The sequence below is a fragment of the Anarhichas minor genome, unplaced genomic scaffold (genome assembly GCF_050575085.1).
Source record: "Anarhichas minor isolate MPS153535 unplaced genomic scaffold, ASM5057508v1 ptg000040l, whole genome shotgun sequence".
Taxonomy (NCBI): domain Eukaryota; kingdom Metazoa; phylum Chordata; class Actinopteri; order Perciformes; family Anarhichadidae; genus Anarhichas; species Anarhichas minor.
The window spans coordinates 12,695,528-12,718,092 of NW_027466486.1; the positions used below are offsets into that span (position 1 = coordinate 12,695,528).

Sequence of the window (22,565 nt, forward strand, 5' to 3'; positions counted from 1 at the left end):
TCTCTGATAAAATACTGCCGTTGGTTTGGTTTTAAAATACGAGATATTGTTTGTATGTATTGGGTATTGTGTTGAAAATAAATAGAGCACTGTCACCTGTATCTTGAATTTGAAAGACATTAAATGTAGCAGTCAATCATTTTATCAGACGTAACACTTTATAAACAATATTATTTAGAAAAATGTTAAAACAAAACTACGTAACTTTTCAGGGCAGTTTTTATTGGTGTAAAAAAGTGTTCAATGCACACTGGGGTCTGTCAGATTTAAATGACACTTTTGAGAATACAAATATATACAACAAATTAATTCTGTACTCTGGATATTTAAGTCCAAATTTAAGTGGAATCTAAGCCTGACACCAGCAATTAATGTGACAGGACCCAAACAATTTCTATATTTTGTGGCAGGAGTCCGAAAAAGATGAAGATGTCAATGTTTAAAAGGACACGTACTAAATTACGACCTAAAATATAGAACTGTAATTTCACTTGCCTTGTGCCATGTAAAAAAAGCTATTCAGGTATACACAACCCTCTTAACCCCTCTTGGTGACCTTAGCAGAGACACAAATGTATTACAGAAAAGGATCTATTGTATAAACATGCTTCAACTGCATTTTTTTTTAAAGACACATGACACAAGTGGGACTGTAAGACATAACAGAGTAGCCAAAAATATCTATGATTTAAATAAATTAAATCCATCAGATATATAAAAGCATACATGTACTAAGCCATTTTTACAGAGTTACATCACAAGGGAAAAGCAAAAGTCATAGAATAAAAAGATTAATAAAAAATGAGAAAGCATACAAAAAACAATACTCAGTTTGACCTCAGTCCATAAACAGGTACGGTTGAAAAGGTGTCCTAGAAAACATTTGGATCCCCCATCCCATTCTGAGGGGGTGGGGTCTCATTACAAAGATATAGTTCTTCACGGACTTCGACAGCAGCAGCCTGGAAAGATGTTTTATTCAAAACAATCTCGCTTTAAGATGCGTTCTGAGCCGTTGCCTTGGCATCAATGGCTGCTGAGGACGTCAGGGTGTCTTGGACTCCTCTTTTGGCCTGAAAGGACCCAGAGAAAGGACACGATCAACATACCCAGTAAGCCACTTCCTGAACAACATGGTCAATGCACCGCTTTCTCACTTTGAGGTGTCCATCTTCTCCTCCTCTGGCACCTTCTCTTCTTCTTTTACTTCTATAAAAGAAAAACAAATTCATAGTAGTAATAATATTATAGGATGATCTGACTTAAAATGTTAACTCATAGGATGTACATAACTCTTTAAATAACAAAATGAGATGAAGAGGGGAGAGTGAAAATGTAAGAAAATTGATAGATACCTTTTGTTTCCTCTTCACCTTTCTTCTCCTTTTCTTCTCCCTCTTTCTCGCCTTCGGTTTTGGCTCGCTTGGCTTTCTTGAAGCTGGTTGCGTTTCTGCGGCCTCCTTCGCCTTCATCCTCTGAGTCGGAGAACTCCTCCTCACAGGCTATCCTCTTGTCATGAGCACGGACTGAACATTGACAGCGGGGAAGGGTCGAATCAGAACATGGAACGCTACCGTTTCAACTGGTTAACTGCTAGATTCATTGTAATTGAAACTTTAGGACTATGCGAGAGGTTCTTACTGGAGATGCGTTTGTTGGGGTCCTCCTCCTCCTCATCACCACTGTCCTCCTGCACAGCGTCCTCGGGGATGGCCTGCATTTGGACTCCCGGGGCGTGGGGCAGCATGCGCAAGTTCTCAAACAAGCGCTGCCTAGAGGACAGACAGCAGGTTCAACGCACAGACCACTAAACAACCCGAGACGCAAACCGTTACCTATGATGTAGCCACGTTCTCAACTTTTCTTTTTCACAACTCAAGTTTAAAAAAAACAATTGCCATTCATAACCGGCAGTTTGATGCACTCACTTGATCTTCTCCAGGTAGTCATTGGTGTTCTGATTGGTCATGTTGGAGGGGCTGATGTGCAGCTTGAAGTCTGGTCCGAAGTACTCAAAGTAGTCGTTGTATGGGAGCTCTGTCAAGTTGAGTCAAGTTAATAAATATGAAGTTATTTTACCGTTTGTATGAGGCTACAAAAAAATGTTTAAGACTATTTTCACCTGCAGGGCAACTAATGCCACTTAAATGACAAACTGATCTCAGTGCAGCATGGGCATAAAAGACTCACCGTTGGGGATGGAGGTATCAAGGGCCACAGCAGTCTCGTATGTCCAGCAGCGTGCCACATTACGGATGGTGTAGCCCCCTCCGCCCAGCATTAGCAGTGGCAGGTTGAAACTCTTCATGTACTCCACACACTTGGCATGGCCTGAGCACAGCATGGGAAGATAATGTTTAGTTTCTCAGTTAAATCAAGATCCAGATAGCTGCAGACCACTTTGCTTTAAGTGTCATCAGGAGAGAGATGTTTCAAATAACCTTTAATGGTGAGGTTAAAGCAGCCGAGCCTGTCTCCTGACAGAGAATCAGCTCCACACTGCAGAACCACTGCGCTGGGCTGGTACATCTCCATCACCTTGGCCATGATCTACACAAACAACAACATCCGCTCTCTCAAATTGCTGCTGTCCACCAACTATTAAAACGCCACAATCAACAAGTCTTTGGTTACTTACGGGTTTGAATATGGCTTCATACGACTCATCGTCAATCCCATCCCTCAGTGGGTAATTCACAGCGTAGTATTTACCCTTACCAGCACCAATGTCCTGCAGAGAACCAAGGCAAATGTCAACTCACCGTATGACTACGATGACAACATGAATGGTCTGTTAAATTATGTCCAGGCTCACCCTCAGGTCACCCGTGCCGGGGAAGTACTCCCCATACTTGTGGAAGGACACAGTCATGACACGGTCTGTGGTGTAGAAGGCCTCCTCCACACCATCTCCATGATGGATGTCAATATCTATGTACAGAACTCTCTGGTGGTATCTGGAAAGATGGAAAAAGGTTCACTTGAGTCCTAAAACTTTTGATCTAGCCGATGAGAAAAACTTTTTGCCGCCTTTGAAAGTATTCAAAATTATATATTTAACATTGTCTGAAAACAAATGTGCCCGTTTAGCAGAACGGCTGGACCATAAACTCATCATCAGTTCCCAAAACAGATATTTTGTTTGATCACCCACTTGTGCAAAACAAAGCTGTACTTGAGTGGTATGATAGGGGCTTTTGTACTCACTTCAGTAACTCCAGAATAGCGAGTACGATGTCGTTGACGTAGCAAAACCCTGAGGCCTCAGACTTCTTGGCGTGATGCAGGCCTCCGGCCCAGTTGATAGCGATGTCTGTCTGCTGCTTGTTCAACTTCACCGCACCGGCTGGAGCACAGAGAAGAATTAGCAGCCTGCTCGTGCTGAATTGACCAGATTACTGGGACAGCATGTCACCGTTTGAGCAGTATTTAAAAAGAGACTTACCAACGGAGCCCCCTCCTGAGAGCTGGCAGAACTCAAATAAACCATCAAACACGGGACAGTCCTCTCCCACATTAACTGCAGAAGCAGACAAACAGTTAGTTTAATGAACACGAAAACGACTTTCTACGAAAGCAAACTCCACCTCCGACCAAACTTACATCTCTGCATTTGTTTGCTGTACTCCGACATGTTGTCCGGTCGAATTGAACGCAGGAACTTGATGTAGTCGTCGCTGTGATACTTGGTCATCTCTTCTCCGCTGGCTTTGTGTGGACGCTGAAACACAAGAGGACAAGTCAGTTCCTGGGGCACAAAGAGACGAGCCAGTGAGGTCCAGAAATGTGACTGAGAAGCGCCGTTACTGTAATACAACATACATATATCTCCATCTTTCTGTAGAGGCCATAGTTGAGCAACAGGTTGTGTGTCATGCGGATTCGGTGGGGCTTCATGGGGTGCCCCTGGCCATAGTAATAATTTCCAACATCACCTAGGGAAAAAACAAAAACACACCACGCTGAATTATTTGTTTATTTCACATGCAAAAGTTGAACAAATGTATACGTGAAGTAGACGGTTAACACTGAACATGATAACTTCCTGTTCAGACCCTGAATGGGTCGTGATGGTGTCCGACAATACCATCATGCACGTCGCTAAAGATCCTAACTCCTAAACACGAGAGTCAAATTGCTTCCACGAAACTACACAAAGTGCCCAGCTACACTTTCACGGTGGCGCTTTGTTGCAAGCATCGATTAATGTCGACTAAAACATTAATCCTGCGACGAACTCCCTCGCATTTTGAAGGCAGCGAGATGAGCCATTTTAATGCGAGCTTGGCGTTAGCGTTAATTGCGGCGACAATGAAGTACTGATATCCCCCATTGTTAGCTCTTTAGCTAGTGACCTTAACTAATCCAGCTCAAAAACTACCATCCGGTATGTAAACGGATTGGGAATACATTTCGAGGGAAACCCGTGCATTCGGGGAACCCGAGCAAATACTACCGGGGCATTAACACTCCGTGTGGGTTTAGCGACGCTGGTAGACGGAGATGATGAAAGCCGCCTGCTACTCAAGCTAGCTCGGTTAGCTAACGTGCCTGGTTAGCGAGAGGTGGAATAAACGGCAACCTTTGTTGGCGCGAAGTGGTGCATTTCAATCATCCGCGCGGCCGCTTGCTACAGTTTAAGCACACGAGTACTCACCATCATAGTAGTAGCAAACTTTTTTCTTTGTTCCTTGGGAAGTAAGCGCCATTTTAGTGCTTTTTGGCTGGCTTTCACCGCACACACTGCAGGAGACAACAGCGACGAGAGGCGGATAGTTTGTATCACGGTCCAATCAATGGGAGGTAATGTCAGCTGCTTTCAACAGGGGGCGACAGAGTGCTCCCCTCCCTGTGCGCGGTTACTCGTGCTGAAGTTCTTTGACTCTATTTAACAGTTTGCACTACCTGCTCAGCAGTGGTGGGCTTGTGGAAAAAATACTTTCCAAACCCCCTTCTCCTTATTAAAAGTAGCAGTGCCACAATGTAAAAACTCCATTACAAGTGCAGAAGTAGTAAAATTTACTTAAAGTAGTACCGTTTCTCATTATGCAGCAGAATGGCTCCTGTAGTATTACATTCATTTTTGTAATATTTTCAGATTATTATAACTGATGGATGCAGCTGGTCCAGGAGGAGCTATTATTTTTAGCCTACTTTATATATGCCTTCTTGTGTTTGTTTAATCTATACAGCAATGCGTCTTATCTGATAAGTTTGTATCTCAAAAGTATAAGGTGGAATGGAGAAGTAAAAATATGGCAGTACTGATGAACAGAACATGTACTTGAAAATTTTACATAACTACAGTTCTGTGCTGAGCAACTGCACCTGGTAACATTTCATCACTGCTGCTCAATATCATTGAAAGACTACATGCATGATTACAAATACATATTTTGAGGGGCTTACCGATATTTATTGGTATATCTGGAGGAAAATGTTGCCATCAGCACACAGGATCAAAACTGTCCAGAATTCAGTATGATTGAATTTAATACATTTACATAACAAATCATCTGAGCATTTTTGTATGTTATGAAACATATCAGCAACATTTATCAAACTGCAGAGTTAAAACACAGATGAAGCACTTTGACGGTATTTACATCTTAATAATGAGCACTGGCAGAGCAGCTACTTATTCAGCGACATCAGGCAGTTCGGGCTGCATGGTGATCGCTCTCCTTTCTCTTCTTGGCTCTGCAGTGATCCAGCTGTTACAGGAGTTTCCAAGGTTCACAGTTCCCCATGATATTGTATCTAAAAGGCCACTTCAAAATAAGTTTGGTGCAGAAACAAAGTAATCTTATTTGGAATCTCAGTTTCTACCATATCAATATAAAGGCATGTACTCTTCAAAAACAAACAAAACAAAATCCCAGCATCCATTTTCACAGGCTTCGCCTGTTTAGTTTGTGTACATTTATTGTAAGTCTGTATGTCTTTCTGTCGCCCAATCAGGGCTATTCCTGGTACTGCCTCTCTGTGGCAGTGAAGAAATCCTCCAGAACGCTCCTCAGGTACTCGAAGGTGGGCCTGTCCTCTGGGTTTTCCCTCCAGCACAGACTCATGACGTCATGAAGTCCATCTGAACAGTTTTCCGGCTTCGGCATTCTGTAGCCCCGCTCCAGGTTCTGGATTACCTCTGGGTTGGACATACCTGAACAACAGGTGAAATGTAGGAGATTATGGATATGCTGCTGTTTTCAGCAGTTATATAATCTATGCTAGAATTGTAATTTGATGATTTTATAAAATGATACTGTGATGGACAGGTACGAGTACAGTGCATGAGTATTTACCAGGGTAAGGTATGCGTCCGTATGTCACTATTTCTGTCAGGAGGATCCCAAATGACCACACATCCGATTTTATGGAGAAGGTGCCATAGTTTATAGCCTCTGGGGCGGTCCATTTGATGGGGAACTTTGCACCTAACACACGAAGAAACTTTATTTTTCAAAACAAGCATGAACACCTTGTGATTACATTTAAAGTGATTACTTCCCATGTCAAATGCACTCAAACTAAAGTCTTATAATAAAACAAATAATACTTAAAAGACACATTATATAGCCTGAAAATGAGGTTCAACGGGCTCAAAAGAAGATGTGAAGTAAGGGATTTCAACAAGGTCTCGTTACCCTCTCTTGCTGTGTATTCATTGTCCTCGATCAGCCTTGCCAGTCCAAAGTCAGCAACCTTACAGATGAGTTCATTAGACACCAGAATATTGGCTGCTCTCAGGTCTCGATGAATGTAATTATTCTCCTCGATAAACGCCATGCCATCAGCCACCTGCAGGGGGCAGCACATCATTAGACAAGCCCTATGACCGCGTGTTCAGCGTGAAGGGACCTGTGTATGTTTTCATATTGTGCAATATTCATGTGTGTTGGACAGTTGAACTGGTTTGGTGAACTCCCAAACCAGGGAGTTTACCACTTCCCCATGTCGGTTCCTTTCCTTACACCCTTTACCTCCGTACTCCACCCAGGTACACAGCTGCGCCTGCTCTACTTCCTGATATGAAAATCTGCAGTCCTGCCTTTACCTCAGCCTACTGCAGACTGGCTGATTATTCCAGTGACTGTGGGTTTCTGACTCAAACAAATACTAGTCATTTCTACATTGGCAGACCTCAGAGGGAATTTGATACTTCACCTAATGCAATAAGCATTTGGTGTGTGAGAGATCTAAAGATTTCTACAGAACTCACAACCCACAGTTGATACGCATCTGTGTCTTTTATGTCTGCGTGTGTGTTTTTGTTTGTTTATATATCTAACTCTCTACGTTTTTCTGGGTCAGCGGTGTATATTTCAGACACAAGAATCTATCACATAGGTGGGAATGGCCCCTGGGGGTCTTGTCAGAAACGTGAGATGTAGGCCTACGTATGTCTGAGTATTTCATAAACGTCGACTGTCGTCATGACTCCACTCTCAGGCAACTCAACGCCTCTTTACTCTCCGTTTGATTGTGGTATGACTCAATCTGAAACTTTAAAGCATTACTTTGCATTCATTGAATTAGATATAGCTTTACTCTGCTATAAGTAAAGTACATTTGAGTAAAACCTCAAGCGCCAATGATTACACACATTTGTTTTTTGCAGGATGTGGACAGTGTCCAAGGTCATCAATCACTTGATGACGTTCGAGTTACTTGCTTAGCGCTTTAACCGCAAACGCTATCTGTACATGAGGATTAGCTTGAAAGAATCTTTCGGTAAAACATGTTCACCACAAAGCTCTGTGTATACGCCTACCTCTCTGCGCCAAGCTCTGAGGCGTCAGAGAAATTGTCTACTCCGGCTGAAGACTCTCTTGTCTTGTTAGACTTTGATATTTCAGTCTGTCTTCCTGTGGTTGTATTTTCCATTCCCACACTCACAATACATGTAGGCCTAAGTCAAAGTTCCTTTCCTGGCATGTAACATTTCGAGAGGAAGATGTGGGCACAATAATGCTTATAGAGCTATAAGAGGACTGATATTCTCATATTTTTAGATAGTTAGCTCAGCAAAAAGATTGGGAACAGGGGGGTAAAGCCGAGGGTAAAAATAAACCGACAAGCAATTAAAGCTCACTAAACTACCCAGGTATTATATGTTAAGTAGTGAGCTTTAGGTGGTAGGTGGAATTTGCTACCTTTCTCCCTGTATCCAGTCTTTGTGCTAAGCTAAGCTAACTGTCACCTAACTCCCAACTAACTCAAGCAAGAAAAAGTGTATTTGCCAAAATGTTGAACTACCCCTTTAACTTGCAGTCCGACCTGCATGTCCAAACATCTGGCTTGACTGACAAGATGTCAGGCCTTTGTCAGGCTTTATATTCACAACATTAACTTTCATATGGGTGACAGTTCACAATGGTTGTCACTTCGGCAGAGCTGTGACGGAGCATCTTACTGTATGTTGATGAAAGAGAAATTACAAATTGAGAGAAATTTTGCAGAAAATCCGCATAATGTACATTCAGTATCTGGTTTTGTCACCATGCCCTCATTTTTATAATTTGAACTGAGTCGGCACCGTGAGTACATAATCGTGTGACAGAATTTTTTGGGGTGAATTTGTCTCCTATTCAGGCTGTTTGATCGTAACACAGTTTTATTTGCGCCAACATGTCTAAACCGAAGTTCATCACAATACACATGCACCTCTGCTCATACACTCGTCCAGCTCTGTCGTTATTACAAGATTAGTGTTGTATGTAAGCCTCATCACAACAATGGCCAGTTTTACATCTATGAGGATCACGCTGAGAGAATAGGAAGGGATGAAAGGGAATCTGGTAAATGGAGTATGGAGATAAGAGCACACAAACATTGATAGTAAAAAAAAGAGATGTCTTGCCTGAGCCGCCATGTCTATCAGAGTGTTCATGGGCACACTGCCTCCCTCCGTTGTTTTCAGGTAATCCACCAGGCTACCTGTAAAAACAACATAGTAGTTGACTCTAGCAACCTATTTCTGCAAATTATGAACTATCACCACCAGTATATCCTTGATATTACAAATGTGTATGCCTGTTTATTGTACTGTATTTGAAGGCGCTATGTACAGATGATTAAGCAACAAGTTTTAATATTAATTGGAAAACAAAAGTTAAGTCATGCTTTGTCCAGAAGACTGATGATATTTTCCTTGGGTCCAAAAAACATCATGATTCCCCACAGACACAAATAGACAGTTGGACCAGAAATAGCACTTCAAATCGGGGAACATAACATTGTGAGGAAGTAGACGGAGCATCTGTCAAGTTGATACATAGCTTCTAACAGCAGACTTTGTGTTGAGTTTGATTAGCAGAGAACAATACCTCTGCACGCCAGCCAACCAAGTCAAACCAAAGGAAATAAGAGGAATGACTGTGCCAGGAAAGAGGAGGCCTTTGCTCTTCTGCTTAAGTCCGGAAGACATGCTTTTGAAGTCTGAGAGCCAGAGGAACGCTCTTTGTCAAGGTCACAAAGGGAAGTTGGGATGACACACCTGTTATTTTCCATCTTTGTTGCCTCCGATAATAATAAAAAAATAAAGGACAAACTGAAAAGACGGGCACTCCGAGCCCTCCTTTTCTCTTGACAACAGAGGCGACAATTGTGTCCTGTCCACAAGTGGACAGCGGACAAAGAGGCAGCCTCATGTAGAGCCACTGCTGGTGGTTTACAGGCCACTCATACAAGACCATACAAAGGCACTCCATTCAATACAACTGTAAGGCTGTTGCTTTGCTTGTGACGGCATCTCTCTATGCATTTTGTTATTGTTCCTCCCAGGGAAAAATAATTACAAACACTTTCGAGGTCAAAGTGAAACAGATGGTGGATCACTTCTATATGTATGCAGCATGTGGGCATAATAAACTATTGCAGGGCAGAAAGCGTGTAGTATGGAAAGTTGTTTGCAGCTGTTACCATGACCCCATTGTATTACTTGTGTTTGTGAGTCGCAGTACTTTCACACGTAGTTTGCTTTGTAAGAAGGCAGGGAAAGATCCAGTGGCACGATGCTGAACAAACTAAGTTTGTTAAGGTTACAGTGTTGGAATATTTGTGTACATGCGTGCATGTGCTTGTGAGTGTCTGTGGATGCACGTAATACAGACTCTGGGAAGTAGCCAAGTATCATCAAGGGGTCTGGGTGAACAATAAGCTGGTGAATCACCCTCTCCTTGACACCCCCTCGACTTAGACTCAGCCAGGGGAGACTTCCCCTCAGTGAGTAAACACCAGTAACCTGTCTGGAGGGGGGCCCGGAAAAGAAGTGAAAGTTCATGTTTGCTTTGAAACATTTCAGCAAAGAGCGGCAAAAATAGGAGCGTCGTGAGGAGAAGCTGAAAATAGCCTATCAGAGGGGCAGACCACTTCAGCAGAGCGGCATGCTTTGGGAGGCAAGGCTCATGACTTTGCTCCCTTATTTAGGTTTGCTCTCACTGCTGCATTCATGTCCAATCGCGGTTGATGATCGTGCGCTATCAAACACAAATATACATTCAACAGAGTCGCTGAAGTGGAGCACACGTATGAAAACACGATGACTCGTGAAAGGGTTGAAACACATAGGGCAGCCCATGTCTTTGGTTCGAGGATGTGCTCTGGCAACCGTAGTACGATACCAGATCAACATGTTTGGTCCTGAACGTCTACTATTCACCACTGTCTATAAAATACTTTCTGTGTCTTTGCTCGAGGCGCCGACCTTACCTTGATGACACCGCCTTTAGTTAGTTAGATTATGGAAATAATCGTTTCAGGCAGGTTTAGACATATTCCAGATGACTAAACGGAACTGAGAGGAGTTGATATGATGACAGAAGGATTTCTTTTTAATTTAGCTTCAAATGAGCATTCATTTCACAAAATTACCCTGGGACCAAGTTTTCAGTGATATTTGGAATTCCCTCGTGACGGTTGGCGTTATTAGCAAAATGCCTCAGGCTGTGACACGTATACAGTATTTCCACCCACCATTTTCCATGTACTCCGTGACAATAAAGATTGGCTCCTGGGTAACAACGGCGAAGAGGCGGACGAGGCGTGGATGCTGCAAGTTCTTCATCATGTTGGCCTCTGCCAGGAAGGCTTCCACCGACATTGTTCCCATCTTCAGGTTCTTAATTGCCACAGTCCTGGTATTGTTGTAGAGACCTGTACATATACATTTAGTCATCAGCAGGATATTGAAAGACATGGATCAAGAAAAGAGACTTAGAGTCTACAGCTATGCCAGCAGCTCTGTGAGGCTGGACAAACGGTGCTAACGTCCTGATGTTAAGCAGGTATAAGGTTTACCATGATCACCATTTTAGTTTAGGCCATCAGCGTGCTAACTTTTGCTAATTACCACTAAAAGTACTGCAGGGGCTGATTGTAATGTCATTAGTTTTGCAAGAATTTGTTCATCAAGCAAAGTATTGAGTGGTTGGAATTTTTATTTGATGATGGGGCTAGACTAAGAGTCAGAGGATGCCTTAAGGTATTGGGATTCATCTTCTTGGGACCATGAATATTTGTGTTAATCCACCCAATAGTTGTTGAGCAATTTCACTTCAAAACAAAAATGTCCACCTCACGATGTGCTTGAACAAAAGTTAGGAGATAACCAAAGTCAGGCTGTTAGCACGGCAGGAAAAAACCTTGTCAGCATGAATGACTACACTGTGTTAAACGTAAAGTAAACTAAGAATGCTTTCATCTCAGCTTGTAGGGTTCATAAACACAGTGGTTATGTCATGACTTGTGATTAAGTGCTAAACAGACAACAGCTCCACATGACTCTCGCGCAAACAGGATCTCATTCCAGATCTGGTTCACTAACACACATGCCAATCAAACCCGCAGCCAACCAGTTCCATCTTCAGTCATGTAACACGGTGAGCATCTCTCACCGTGCATGAAGCGTAGCAATGGGAACAGATTGCATTCACCATTCAAAACATTCCTCCGTATTTTCATGACAATTAACAAGAATAAACACCTCATAGCAAGCGACAGTGTCATTACTCAAGCATGTCCTTGAACCAGTGTTTGGATGAGGATAGAAAAACAAATACAATGCCAGACGCCATGCAGGAAGATACTGTAAATAGAAAGTGGCTGTGAAATGAGGAAACGTTGCATGGTTGGTAATTTTTATCTCTAGTACAGTAGTTGTTTGGCATGTGGAATTGCGCTGGCAAATGCGGATGGAAAATAGAAGGGAAGTACCCGTCCAATTGAATAATAAGGGGGTTGTGTCACAGGTTATTTCAACTGATATCCTCGGGATCAAAACATGTTGCCTTCTTGTTCAGAGATCATTCCTCCAATCCGTGAGCTCTTTGGAAATTCATATTTATGTAGTTTGAGTGATGTTGCATATAACGGGGATAAAACCTCTAATCATTCTCCAGTTATACCAGCTCATACAAGCCTACAATTATGACTGTGTTGAGGAAACTGTTCTGCACACGCTGCAGAAAAACCCTGGCTGAAATCTTTAGCAGTCCCACAGCTCCATTGAGCAACTGGGCTTTGTACATGTGACGTGTCGGTGAAAAATGATGCAAACTCCTGTGCACAAAATGGAAAAATAACACATGATTGAACTGAAAGTCAATCACGTCCCCACATTGTCCTCCCTGTCACTTACCCATCCAGACTTCTCCAAACTGTCCTGCTCCGAGCCTGCGCTCCAGCTTCAAGGACTCGCGGGGAATCTCCCACTCATCCTGCCACCAGGGCTTCTGCGGTGCCCTCGACTGACACGGCTTCATCAGCTTTGTGCACAACCCGTCTGCTTCGCCTGGACGACAGAGAGAAAGAGAGAGGACACAGGTTAAATATTGTTCCGATGAAGACCCGACAGTGATCTCGATTAGTCCTCTCAACGGGCTGCACGCACGTGAGTGATGCTGGACGAGCTCCTTCAGCGAGATGAAGGAGATCTTGGCTGTGATGTAGAAGCCGCCGTTGTCCATGTTGCGAATTCTGTAGTGCTTGACTCCTTCCCCAGTGTTGTGGTCCAAGTCCCTGATTGACAGGGAGAATGACCCTGGAACAAATAGGAAGCATGTGAGATTATTTCGCCTGATATATCTGAAAATCACAAAGCAAGTTAGCTTTGAACTTCGGTTTGGAGGGCTTATGTGTCACATTTTGATATATTCAGTTATTGGTGTAAATGGGTATCTATGTAGGGCACATCTTAGCATTCCAGTGTTTTTGCCGCATTTCCAACACAAATAGTGGAATGAGAGAGAAAAGCAAAACGAATTGAACAGAAGCAAGTTAGAAAGCAGGAAGGGTGTTTCTGGGAAATGGGTGGTATTTTATAAACACTGCCATTAATAACAAGACTGAGTGACACAGAGGATGTCATTTTGTGCATTGTCTCACTTGTAAAACAATTATATTGATATCATTTTGACTGCATATGAGTCAATGCCATGATGAGAAAAAGGTTCACCTTGGGTTGTCTCGCTCTCTCGAATCAGGAAGGAGCCCAGCGTGTTCCCAGGAGAGAGGAGGAGCCTCATGGCTTCATTTCTAGAAATGTTCTTAAAGAACCACCTGCAGCACAAAACACACAATATGCTTCACACTTTGAGCTAACCACTTCCCACACCCCCAGGGACACAGCATGCACGGTACGAGACTTTGAAGGCTGAGTGACATGGCGTTGAGAGCAGTATCATTATGTTTCCTGTGTGACGTACGGTTCAGTCTCCACCGTGGTCATTGCAACAAAGTTGTGCGGGATGTGGCCCCGCTGGCCGGTGGTGAGAGACTCTGCCAAATACCATTCTGGATCGTCCCTGGATGTCAAAAGAGACAAGAAACAGCAATGAGGGAGCTTACGCATAGACTTTTTTGGGATGAATAAGTACACCTTCAGAATGCATGATCACTGCATGAAATGAACCGCAGATGTCTTGTCTTACAAATCAGCAGAAGGCCCAGAACAGATGCTCACTACAAGTAACATACAATATTCACCACATTATATATAGCTTTGACATTCATCGGAGGGAAAGTTCTCCCTGGAATCAAAATGATCATATTTTCAAAGTAATCTTCCAGGCAAAAGGAGTATTAAAAAAAAGTCATGTTTTATCAAGTGTTTGATTACAAAGTTTGTAAATTGTGTCTGCCTACATTATGGTCTAATTCCAGGTATATACAATTCATTTATTTTAATATATTTAGGATTGTTTGGCCCAAAAAATGAATAGATTTAATCTACAAGATAGAAAACATGTGTTATATGTGTCATCTTAAATTTCCAGACATATTACTGAGGTTATGACCTTTTTGGCCTCAATGGTAGGTATATATGCTCTACATAGGTTTACTCTTTTCAATCCATGATGTTTTTGAGATTTTTGCCTTTATTAAATAGTGAACAGCAGAGAGAGACAGGAAATATCCCCGGTCAGAAAGTTGAATACATGACACGTGCCTTCTGCATTATGAACTATGGGCTGAAAAACTGTTAGAAGTCTTTCCATTAAGCTCTAAACCGACTATATGTCAATCAGCAACTTACTTGTTGATGATCTTGAGCTTGTCTCCCTTCTCAAAGCCCAGGTCACCATCATGGTTGGGTTCATAACTGTATATGGCCACCACAAGGTTGTCTGCAAGAGGAATATCGTACGTTTTTGTCAAACAAAAAATACATTTTATATATAGGGGATAGTAATTACTCACAAATGTAACTGTTATAATAAATAAAAGCTGTGTTGTTGTGTGCTGGGTGTTTGAATCCCCTTGATTCTGATATTTTGACAAATGGCTGCCGCTAAAGGCTCAATGTCAATGAATGGAGATAGTGGTACATTTCTGTACATATACAATGTGTATGTATATATATATATACCACATATCATTGTGGCTAAATTGGCTTTCTGATAGTTAGAAGTGTAATTTAATCCATAAATATATCATACAATGAGGTAAACAATTCAAATTGTTGTGGAAAAAAATGAAAAGAGAAGATTACCCAGTAAGAAAAAAAAGCATATAATGTATTTACAATATATTTAAATATAATTCACATATGTATTCAATCCCACTATAACGCACACACTTAGTATTTACTTGTAATATATGTTTACTTCGTTAACCTAACACTGCCATTCTGTTTTTTCCCACATTTTGCTACCTCTTTACTTTACTAAGATACTGAAACACACAGAAAGACAGACTGTATCTTGTTACCTGGTAATGGAGATGTAGGAGGTGAATGCTGTGATGGGTATGGAATCAGCTGGTCTGTGTACTGGTGAGGGAACAGCAAGATTAGACTCGCAACTTAAGATGAGCTTTCCAAAGAACAATAGAGGATTCATGCGGTGAAACAAGGCACTATCTCATGTCACACTCACAGTAAAATGTCATCGGTAACAGTTTCGTTTTTTCTCCCAGACAAAATGTCTCGAGCTATTGTAGCACACGCAGGTGGCTTTCTCCTTTATTTCTAATCTAATGGGACATCTAACTCACACGGAGGAAACGAACCACTGAGGGAATAATTACTCCCCCATTTAATCACACGCACAAAAGAGAACTTCCCTCGCGAGTTATAAAACGTTGCTGGACTCAAACATGCAATAATACATTGTTTTTTTTATTTTCTCCGGGTAACGGTTTCATAATTTACACAGCATGAAATGAATTGTGGGAGCACATGTGTTCACGCCTTCTCGCTTGTACAGCAGTAAACTTATGTGGATGACCTCCAAGTGGTCAATCACATTGAACCATGCTGTAACCAAAAACCCATTCATGCGAAGCTCACTCAAACACAGACACTCATTCACTCATACCTTACAATGTGCGATGCACTGACACAAGCCTGGGCCACACGCGAAACGTACATGGACACTTACTGGATTGCATGACTGGGGAGGTATGGGACAGTTGCATTGTTCACAGACTTCATCCAGGTTCTCTATCCAGTCTCCGTCCGAATAGTCCGAACTGCAGCTACATCCCATCTTTTCTGCAATTTGAGAGATTAAGACGGGCATCAACATGTTCCTAAGATAATGATTCGGCCTACTCATATTTGAATGGAAATAAATTCTCTAATGGCGGTATTTTGTTCTGTTTATCAACAGTTTTCAGGCATCATGCTCTGCATTTGGAATTGCAGACATCAAATACTGTTAGGAAGACAACAACAACAACAAAAACAGAAAAAAACAACTAAAATTGTGGATGAAACTAACAGAAGACACAAATGTTTTCGCTTCCGAAAAACTGCCTTAATCGGATGTGACCGAGGGCCTCGCCTCAAAATGGAGGCTCAGCGGTGAATCAGGCTGGAAACTAAAAGCTTAACACTTTTAAAATGTTCCATTTTAGGCACTAAATTGACACCACATAGGAACCTGCTCACACCAGTACTGAAATCACACCCAGAGCTGTGTGCCACAGCTACATTGTTACTATCACCTACAGCATTTCAAATCGCAGGCGTTACATGTTCCAGTTCTACTTCAGACTTGAACAGTAGGCTTTATAAAATTCTAAAAGCACTAATCTTGTATAATCCAACAACACGTGTGCTGTGTTGTGTTTTACACTGGTGCACTGCACAAATGGGCTTTCTCAAGCTCACTTGGCTCCCTTTGGGCCACTGTAAGAGCAGGGTCAGTGGGCTAATCGCAGCAGCCGCTTGTCCCAAAGGCTCAGAGCTGTGAGAAAAATCTGGAGAGGCCTGACCCAGCAATAACAATAACAATCCATCACTGTACTGAGACCCCGAGGAACGAAATCACTGTAATCCACCAGGGTATGAAGAGGTTTTAAAAAAAAAATCTATTATCAGTACTGCTACGCCTACTGGCCAGCACTCAGGGAGTCACACAAACAAAGTCAGCATTTTCCATTGAGGGGCTACCCTCTTCTCTCTATGATCTGCAGCTGATGGCCTTTTCCAAACAAATACTGATAACTGTTATTGTTTGCAAAGTATTATGGGTATGTCGATGACCGAAGACATTCTGGCTTTGTCAGTGAGGCTTGTGGGCTAATAAACTGCACTTTTTCAGCAAAAATGGGGAAACGCCATAAGAAGCTAAATTTACACATTAAAAAAAATATTAATTTATATGGATTTTCTTTGCGTTGAACCTTTTTCGGTCCAATTTTGACATCTCACACTCAAATTAGTTTTTGTGCTTCACGTATGTTCATCATCACCTATACCTTTATCTCTCATAAAGTTACAGCTGAATTTAAAAACACATACATACCTGAAGTTTATATTTGATTTTTTAAAATGTATTAATAAGATACAGATGCATATTTTTATTACAATGAGAAAGAAACTTATTGCTGTTATGTGGTCTTTTTTGTAAAACAGATTTTTATCAACAGAGAAAATGAACACCAGCATCTGAATATGTTTTGCAATTTGCCTTTATGTTAAAATCATTAAACAACAAAATATGGATTTTAGCTCATTCTGATTGTGGACATTATTCTTCTCTATACATCAATTTTCATATATTATATAAAAGTCAATAGATTTTCTCAACTCTAAGCAAACCTTCTGATTTATTTAGCATATTCTATATTACACATATGATAATTCTAGGGAAAGGATTTACCTGAGTCAGAGTCTTTTCATCCTTTATATTCTAAACATATGTATTGCTGATAGACTCACACGTTTGAAACTTACCTCTTGAAATATGAAATGTCTCTTCAAGCGTCCAATATCAGATTTCCCGAGCCGCCATAGAGATATTCTTTATTGAATAGTTATCTTTTTTGTAAAATAGCTATTTAGCAATAAGTGCTGGAGCCCCGGTGTGAAGATGTCATCGTCCGCTTCTCTTATTATAACTAACTCTTAGCTAGACGTGCTGATGTGAGTCTGTACACGCGCAAACACACACTTAGGAGGAGTGGAGGAGAGCGACTCGCAGAGTTTCCTGTCGTTGAAAGTTTGAGGGTTGCTCTGTAGGCTTGTAACAGGTGCTTCACCTTGCAGCTGTGTGTGAGCAGGGGGAACGTTATGGGCTCCATGGTAGTAAAGGGGTCAGGACAGCACTTCTCCCAGAGATGTTTCCAATACAGTTTAAAAAAAAGAAGGCTATGGTAGGGCTGTAAGTGAGGTGTGTATCTATATTTTTGACTTTTGTGCGTAACATCTGTGCGTCAGTGACCTTTAACGTGAGGAGCACAAAGGTTGAGGAGTATTTGATAAGATTTCAGCTTCACACTCATCTTAGCAGTTTTATAATTAATCATCATTTATATCATTTACAGTTATGCCAAACAAATTTTAAATCTGGTTATTTGGGACAGGCGTGTTTCCTCTGTAGAGGTTTCAGGCCTCGGGTTTAATATGAAGACAACAAGGCTATTTCTGTCAATCACACATGTGGTTTCTATCTGTTCTTTTTGTGGTCAGCGGACCATTTAAAAATAGACTTTGACCTTGGTTTTCATGGCCAAGTTATGTAAAGTTAATAGATAAAATGAGTCACAAATATCTCACTCACAGAGGAATAACCAAACAAGTGTCAATCAGTGGATGACCCTCCTACACATCATCATTTTAACCAAAAGTTCAAATAAGGCCACATTATGGTCACATTTAGCCCCGAGAGGCGACGTGAATAGTGGTCTCTCAGAATGCTTACAGCGTGCGCTGGTGCGTTTCCTACCTTACAGGCACCTCGCGTCTCTTCTCTTGTGGTGAACGGCTGCTGCTACAGAGCATGCACTGACAGGAAGTCAGTCCAAACATTACAGGAAGTGCACAGACATGTGTGCTTAGAAGACTGCCACAGAGGAGATGAAGTCTCACTTGATGAAACCACCTGAGCGCACGCTTTTTTTCCGTTAAAGCACATAACAAAGAGCGTAAATCTAGGAGGTATAGTTTCACTTTTTTGGGGGGGCTTTTTGATAGTGATGTATGTTTCAGAGTATATTTTACTGAGCTGATTTAAACAACCCAGCATCCATTGTATTATATCTGTCTCTGAGGGGATGAAGGAAAGATAAAAGAACCTCACCATCTTTGGAGATCTGCTTTTGGCAGGCCTCGTGAGCCTTTAAGGGTATTCCTAAATGTGGTTGGAAATCAGATTATGTTACGCAATCGAATCAAGATGCTATCAATACGCAGAAAGTTTTCCAAACCTCCTACCGACCCGCTTTGCGCTTGCAGGTGTTGGCCTCTTTCGTGTGAGCGAGTGCTGCTTCAGTTGTGCTGCTATAATGCTTACTCATGTACACTTTAAAACAGCCTTCAACCAATTCAAACAGTATGTATTTATAAGTTTCTTTAGATTCAAAACAAACACTCCAATACCAGCTTCTGCTCATGCGATGACAAGTGGTATGATATGGTGGAAAAGTTCAAGTGAAACTATCTGGGCAGAGCTGAGTGGCACGAGAAGCACAAGTCTGCAGAGCTTAACTTTCAAAGCATTCACTGGAGATTCGAGGCCTCAAGGTACAATACCTCGGCCCCTGTGCATTTTCCATATGATATTAATTTCCACTATCGAGGTCCAACGTCACACATGAGGACATTTTATGTCCTGACGTATGCCACATTAGGATCAACACAGGAGCCAATTATGTGCAACAATGTCTGTGGTTTCTGCAAAATCCCTCCGGGACCACATTCTTATGTTTGGATATCACACCAGGTCGTGAATGTCTCGTGGCAGGAAAGAAGAGACTATTGTGCAGGACGGCGTTACGACCGAGCATGGATCTGATGGAGCATGTGGTGACATTTAGCCTGGATATGATAGTAGATTGTGCATAAACACGTGCACAGAATTAGCCCAAAGTTCTAACAATGTAATAACCAACATTTTAAATTCTAATAAAACTGAATTTAAAGTGACAGAGACAGAGAAAAGTCTCTTTAATATCGTGCTGGATGTGCAAGAAAACATTAGAGTTTTAAGGCATTTGTCTTTATTCTCATTTGTCATATATACATTCATATTACAGTAGCATGATTTAACAATAACGCTTATAGTTTGTTTTTTTACATTTAAAACAGTTAAAACCAATGTCTCATGTTATTAAACAAAAACATCTAATTACTCATTCATACTTGCTGTTACAAATAATATAAAGCTATAAAACAAACCACTTAACTTGCCCTAAATTGCCCGAGCTACAACTTGGTCACTGTCCAGCCATATATAGTTTGTAAACCGTGCTCTGCAGCATCTGGACGCGGTAATGGAAAACAAAATTTCGTGAGGCATAGCCTCCTGGGTGCGCTGCGGTGCTGAGGATATTGAGATATATTTGGTTTGTGAAGAAGAGGGTTCAAAATGCTGGAGTGTGACATCCCACTTCCTTTGAGGATAGCGGGAGGGACAGAGCCCTGATGAAGGCTTCAACAGCTGGAATATGTTGCTCTATCAAAGGACTCCATTTACTTTAAAGTGTTGCTGAACATGTTCTTTATCGGACCAGACGTGTTGTACTTTTTCACTCCACAAATAAATGTATTAGTGACGTGAAGGAGTTGTTCCCAACCTTTTTTTTGCATTGTGACGTCCTAAAATAAAACAACTTCCATCCCCTCATCACTGGATGTACCCAGTTCAACCAGAGGGTGGGCGAGATGTAACTATTCAGTAATTTAAAAAAGGAAAAAGACTGTGGAAAATCTTTTTTTGTGGTTAATCGCCTCACAACCTCTCAGATAAATCTCGCGACCCTTTGTTTGGGCCCCGACCCCTAGTTTTGGGAACCACTGACTTAAAGTGACCTGCACTGCGACCATGAAGCTCCCTCTACACTGTCTTCTTTTCTGAAGTGAGCTTCTTCGTCGATGAATTATTCTTCTGCAAAACAGTACCGCTCTCCCCATAACTGTTTCTCACTTCTTTGGCACAAGTGAAACTTTCTTCACACAATACAAAATCATTGGGTATAAGATATAATGCCGTAACTCTATATATACCTTTGCATCTAAGTCTAGCCTTCATCCGTCCACTCTGATTAACATGACTGTACAAAGAACAGTCAACAACAGAGCAGCCTGGGCTCCGTCCAGCAGGAGGGTGTGCCTGTATAACAGTAAGGGCGTGTGCCCTTACAGGTCTGCACACTGAGGCCTCCTCATGCATGTCAAGTCAAGGTGCAAAATCATTTTCGTTTTCACCCAGGGCACCAATAGTCAGCAGTCACTCTATTCACACTATCGACAGCTCCCGAGGAGGAAACAGGCCTGAACAAGGGATTTTTTTTTTTAACACAGTGAGAAACGTCTGGAGTTGATGTTCATCTTGGTGAGGCCCAGGTGTTTGAGCGGCATGGACAGAGCGAAGGCGGCCTTCATGGGGATGTCGCATAGCAGGTCCGACTCCTCGCCGCACTCCTCCAGCTCGTACGTGGCATTGTCCAGCATCTCCTTGTGGCGGTCGCACGTCTGCTCCACTTTCAGCCGGTGGATCTCCCCACGCAGACGGATCAGCTGGCGGGCCAGGCGGTTGTCCTGGACCTGCATCTCCCTCTGAGGGGGGAGCAGGGGGGGTGAGAAAGAGCATCAATGAGATACCACAGAAAATATGTGAAAATTTGGATTTGGGATCTTCTCATAGTTTTTTTTATCTTCTTATCAAAAGGTGTAAATCACTGGCATGTGGAATATACGGGCTGCAGCCTGAGACTGTGAGAAAACATGCATCATCCTGTTTCACTAATTGTTTGTTTAGGCTGTGAGGACTGCATGAGGTCATGCTCTGCCCTAATTTAAGTCAGGCATTCATGCATGCAGCAGATCACTGACACCTGAGGAGGTGACAATGGAGTAGGGAGATAAACATCTATTTCACAAACATGCATAAGGAACTTGAGAAAGAAATGCTTTTGGTTTGACAAAGCTGCAGCAAAATGAGTATCATTGTTTTTCAGTATGATAAATCTTTGGGTAAAATAAAAACGCTCAGGAGACACTCACCAGCTCTTTCCTCAGAAAGTCCAAGGCATCATCGATAGTGTCAAAGCCACAGATGTTGCGCACGACCAGCTCCGAGTTCTCGTTTCTCAGGACTGCGGGCGTGGAGGCGACTTGTCCCTCAGAGCCCGGACTGTCACTTTCCTTCCACGGTCGGCTCTCTACCCGCTCCTGCCACTCCAGGTAGGACGGTCTGCGGGTCTGCAGCTTCAGCTTCTCCGTGAGCGCTTTCACGCTGTCCAGATCGTTGGCGTCGCCCTCGGGGGACTCTTCTCCTAACTCTTTGAAATCCATCGGCGCAGTGATGAAGGAAGTCCTCAGAGAACGGGAATTCACGTGAAGTTCGTTTTCTGGATTGGCAGCGTGGGCGATTGGAGCGCAACAAGCTCCTTACCTCCTTTATAGGCTGATAAGAAGGAGTGACCGCCCATCCCGCAGACAGAGGCCAGGGAGGCTGGATCATTTAAAGGCTCTTTTTTTTAGGAAGACAGATTTCCACAAACTTCTTTGAGACCTTAAAACAGAGTGTCGCTTTGTCACTTATCGAATGAAAATACAAAATATAGGTAAAACCCTCTAGATTTCAAGAAAATACAGTTATTTTGGAATTTGGAGAGAA

At 42.2% G+C, this 22,565-nt stretch overlaps 3 protein-coding genes across 7 annotated transcripts; all 3 read right to left on the reverse strand.

The window, feature by feature from the left end:
* Positions 1–201: 201 nt before the first annotated feature.
* LOC142968400 (histone deacetylase 1) lies at positions 202–4,782 on the reverse strand. Its single transcript, XM_076108255.1, has 14 exons — positions 4,658–4,782; positions 3,823–3,935; positions 3,604–3,721; positions 3,446–3,520; positions 3,208–3,346; positions 2,816–2,957; positions 2,639–2,731; positions 2,442–2,550; positions 2,191–2,331; positions 1,929–2,037; positions 1,642–1,772; positions 1,356–1,526; positions 1,158–1,209; positions 202–1,073 (listed from the first exon to the last, which is right to left on the reverse strand). The coding sequence occupies exons 1-14, from the start codon at positions 4,707–4,709 to the stop codon at positions 1,046–1,048; spliced, it is 1,473 nt and encodes a 490-aa protein (XP_075964370.1). The 5' UTR covers positions 4,710–4,782; the 3' UTR covers positions 202–1,045.
* Positions 4,783–5,475: 693 nt separating this feature from the next.
* On the reverse strand, positions 5,476–18,735 carry lck (LCK proto-oncogene, Src family tyrosine kinase). 5 transcript variants are annotated; one of them, XM_076108365.1, is made up of 13 exons: positions 17,681–17,699; positions 15,879–15,991; positions 15,208–15,268; positions 14,534–14,624; positions 13,704–13,802; positions 13,454–13,557; positions 12,890–13,039; positions 12,638–12,790; positions 10,975–11,154; positions 8,861–8,937; positions 6,645–6,798; positions 6,303–6,434; positions 5,476–6,160 (listed from the first exon to the last, which is right to left on the reverse strand). In XM_076108365.1, the coding sequence occupies exons 2-13, from the start codon at positions 15,984–15,986 to the stop codon at positions 5,964–5,966; spliced, it is 1,506 nt and encodes a 501-aa protein (XP_075964480.1). In that variant the 5' UTR covers positions 15,987–15,991; positions 17,681–17,699; the 3' UTR covers positions 5,476–5,963. The 5 variants fall into 5 exon arrangements, with proteins under 5 accessions (XP_075964480.1, XP_075964476.1, XP_075964477.1 ...); XM_076108361.1 differs by lacking the exon at positions 17,681–17,699 and adding an exon at positions 18,672–18,735 and having other exon boundaries at positions 12,638–13,039; XM_076108362.1 differs by having other exon boundaries at positions 12,638–13,039; positions 17,681–18,653.
* A 1,592-nt stretch (positions 18,736–20,327) lies between these two features.
* On the reverse strand, positions 20,328–22,330 carry fam167b (family with sequence similarity 167 member B). The gene is made up of 2 exons (XM_076108006.1): positions 21,950–22,330; positions 20,328–21,502 (listed from the first exon to the last, which is right to left on the reverse strand). The coding sequence occupies exons 1-2, from the start codon at positions 22,238–22,240 to the stop codon at positions 21,239–21,241; spliced, it is 555 nt and encodes a 184-aa protein (XP_075964121.1). The 5' UTR covers positions 22,241–22,330; the 3' UTR covers positions 20,328–21,238.
* Positions 22,331–22,565: the final 235 nt, after the last annotated feature.

Coding starts and splice junctions, on each gene's coding strand:
- LOC142968400 (XM_076108255.1), bottom strand. CDS start 4,709: ATGGCGCTTACTTCCCAAGGAACAAAGAAAAAAGTTTGCTACTACTAT. Junction 2,958..3,207: donor GCTATTCTGGAGTTACTGAA/GTGAGTACAAAA, acceptor CCATCTTTCCAG/ATACCACCAGAGAGTTCTGT. Junction 2,732..2,815: donor CCGGCACGGGTGACCTGAGG/GTGAGCCTGGAC, acceptor GGTTCTCTGCAG/GACATTGGTGCTGGTAAGGG.
- lck (XM_076108360.1), bottom strand. CDS start 16,055: ATGAGTAGGCCGAATCATTATCTTAGGAACATGTTGATGCCCGTCTTA. Junction 15,269..15,878: donor CTCCCCAGTCATGCAATCCA/GTAAGTGTCCAT, acceptor TTCCCTCACCAG/TACACAGACCAGCTGATTCC. Junction 6,799..8,860: donor TGATAGACATGGCGGCTCAG/GCAAGACATCTC, acceptor TGCCCCCTGCAG/GTGGCTGATGGCATGGCGTT.
- fam167b (XM_076108006.1), bottom strand. CDS start 22,240: ATGGATTTCAAAGAGTTAGGAGAAGAGTCCCCCGAGGGCGACGCCAAC. Junction 21,503..21,949: donor ACTTTCTGAGGAAAGAGCTG/GTGAGTGTCTCC, acceptor CTCCCCCCTCAG/AGGGAGATGCAGGTCCAGGA.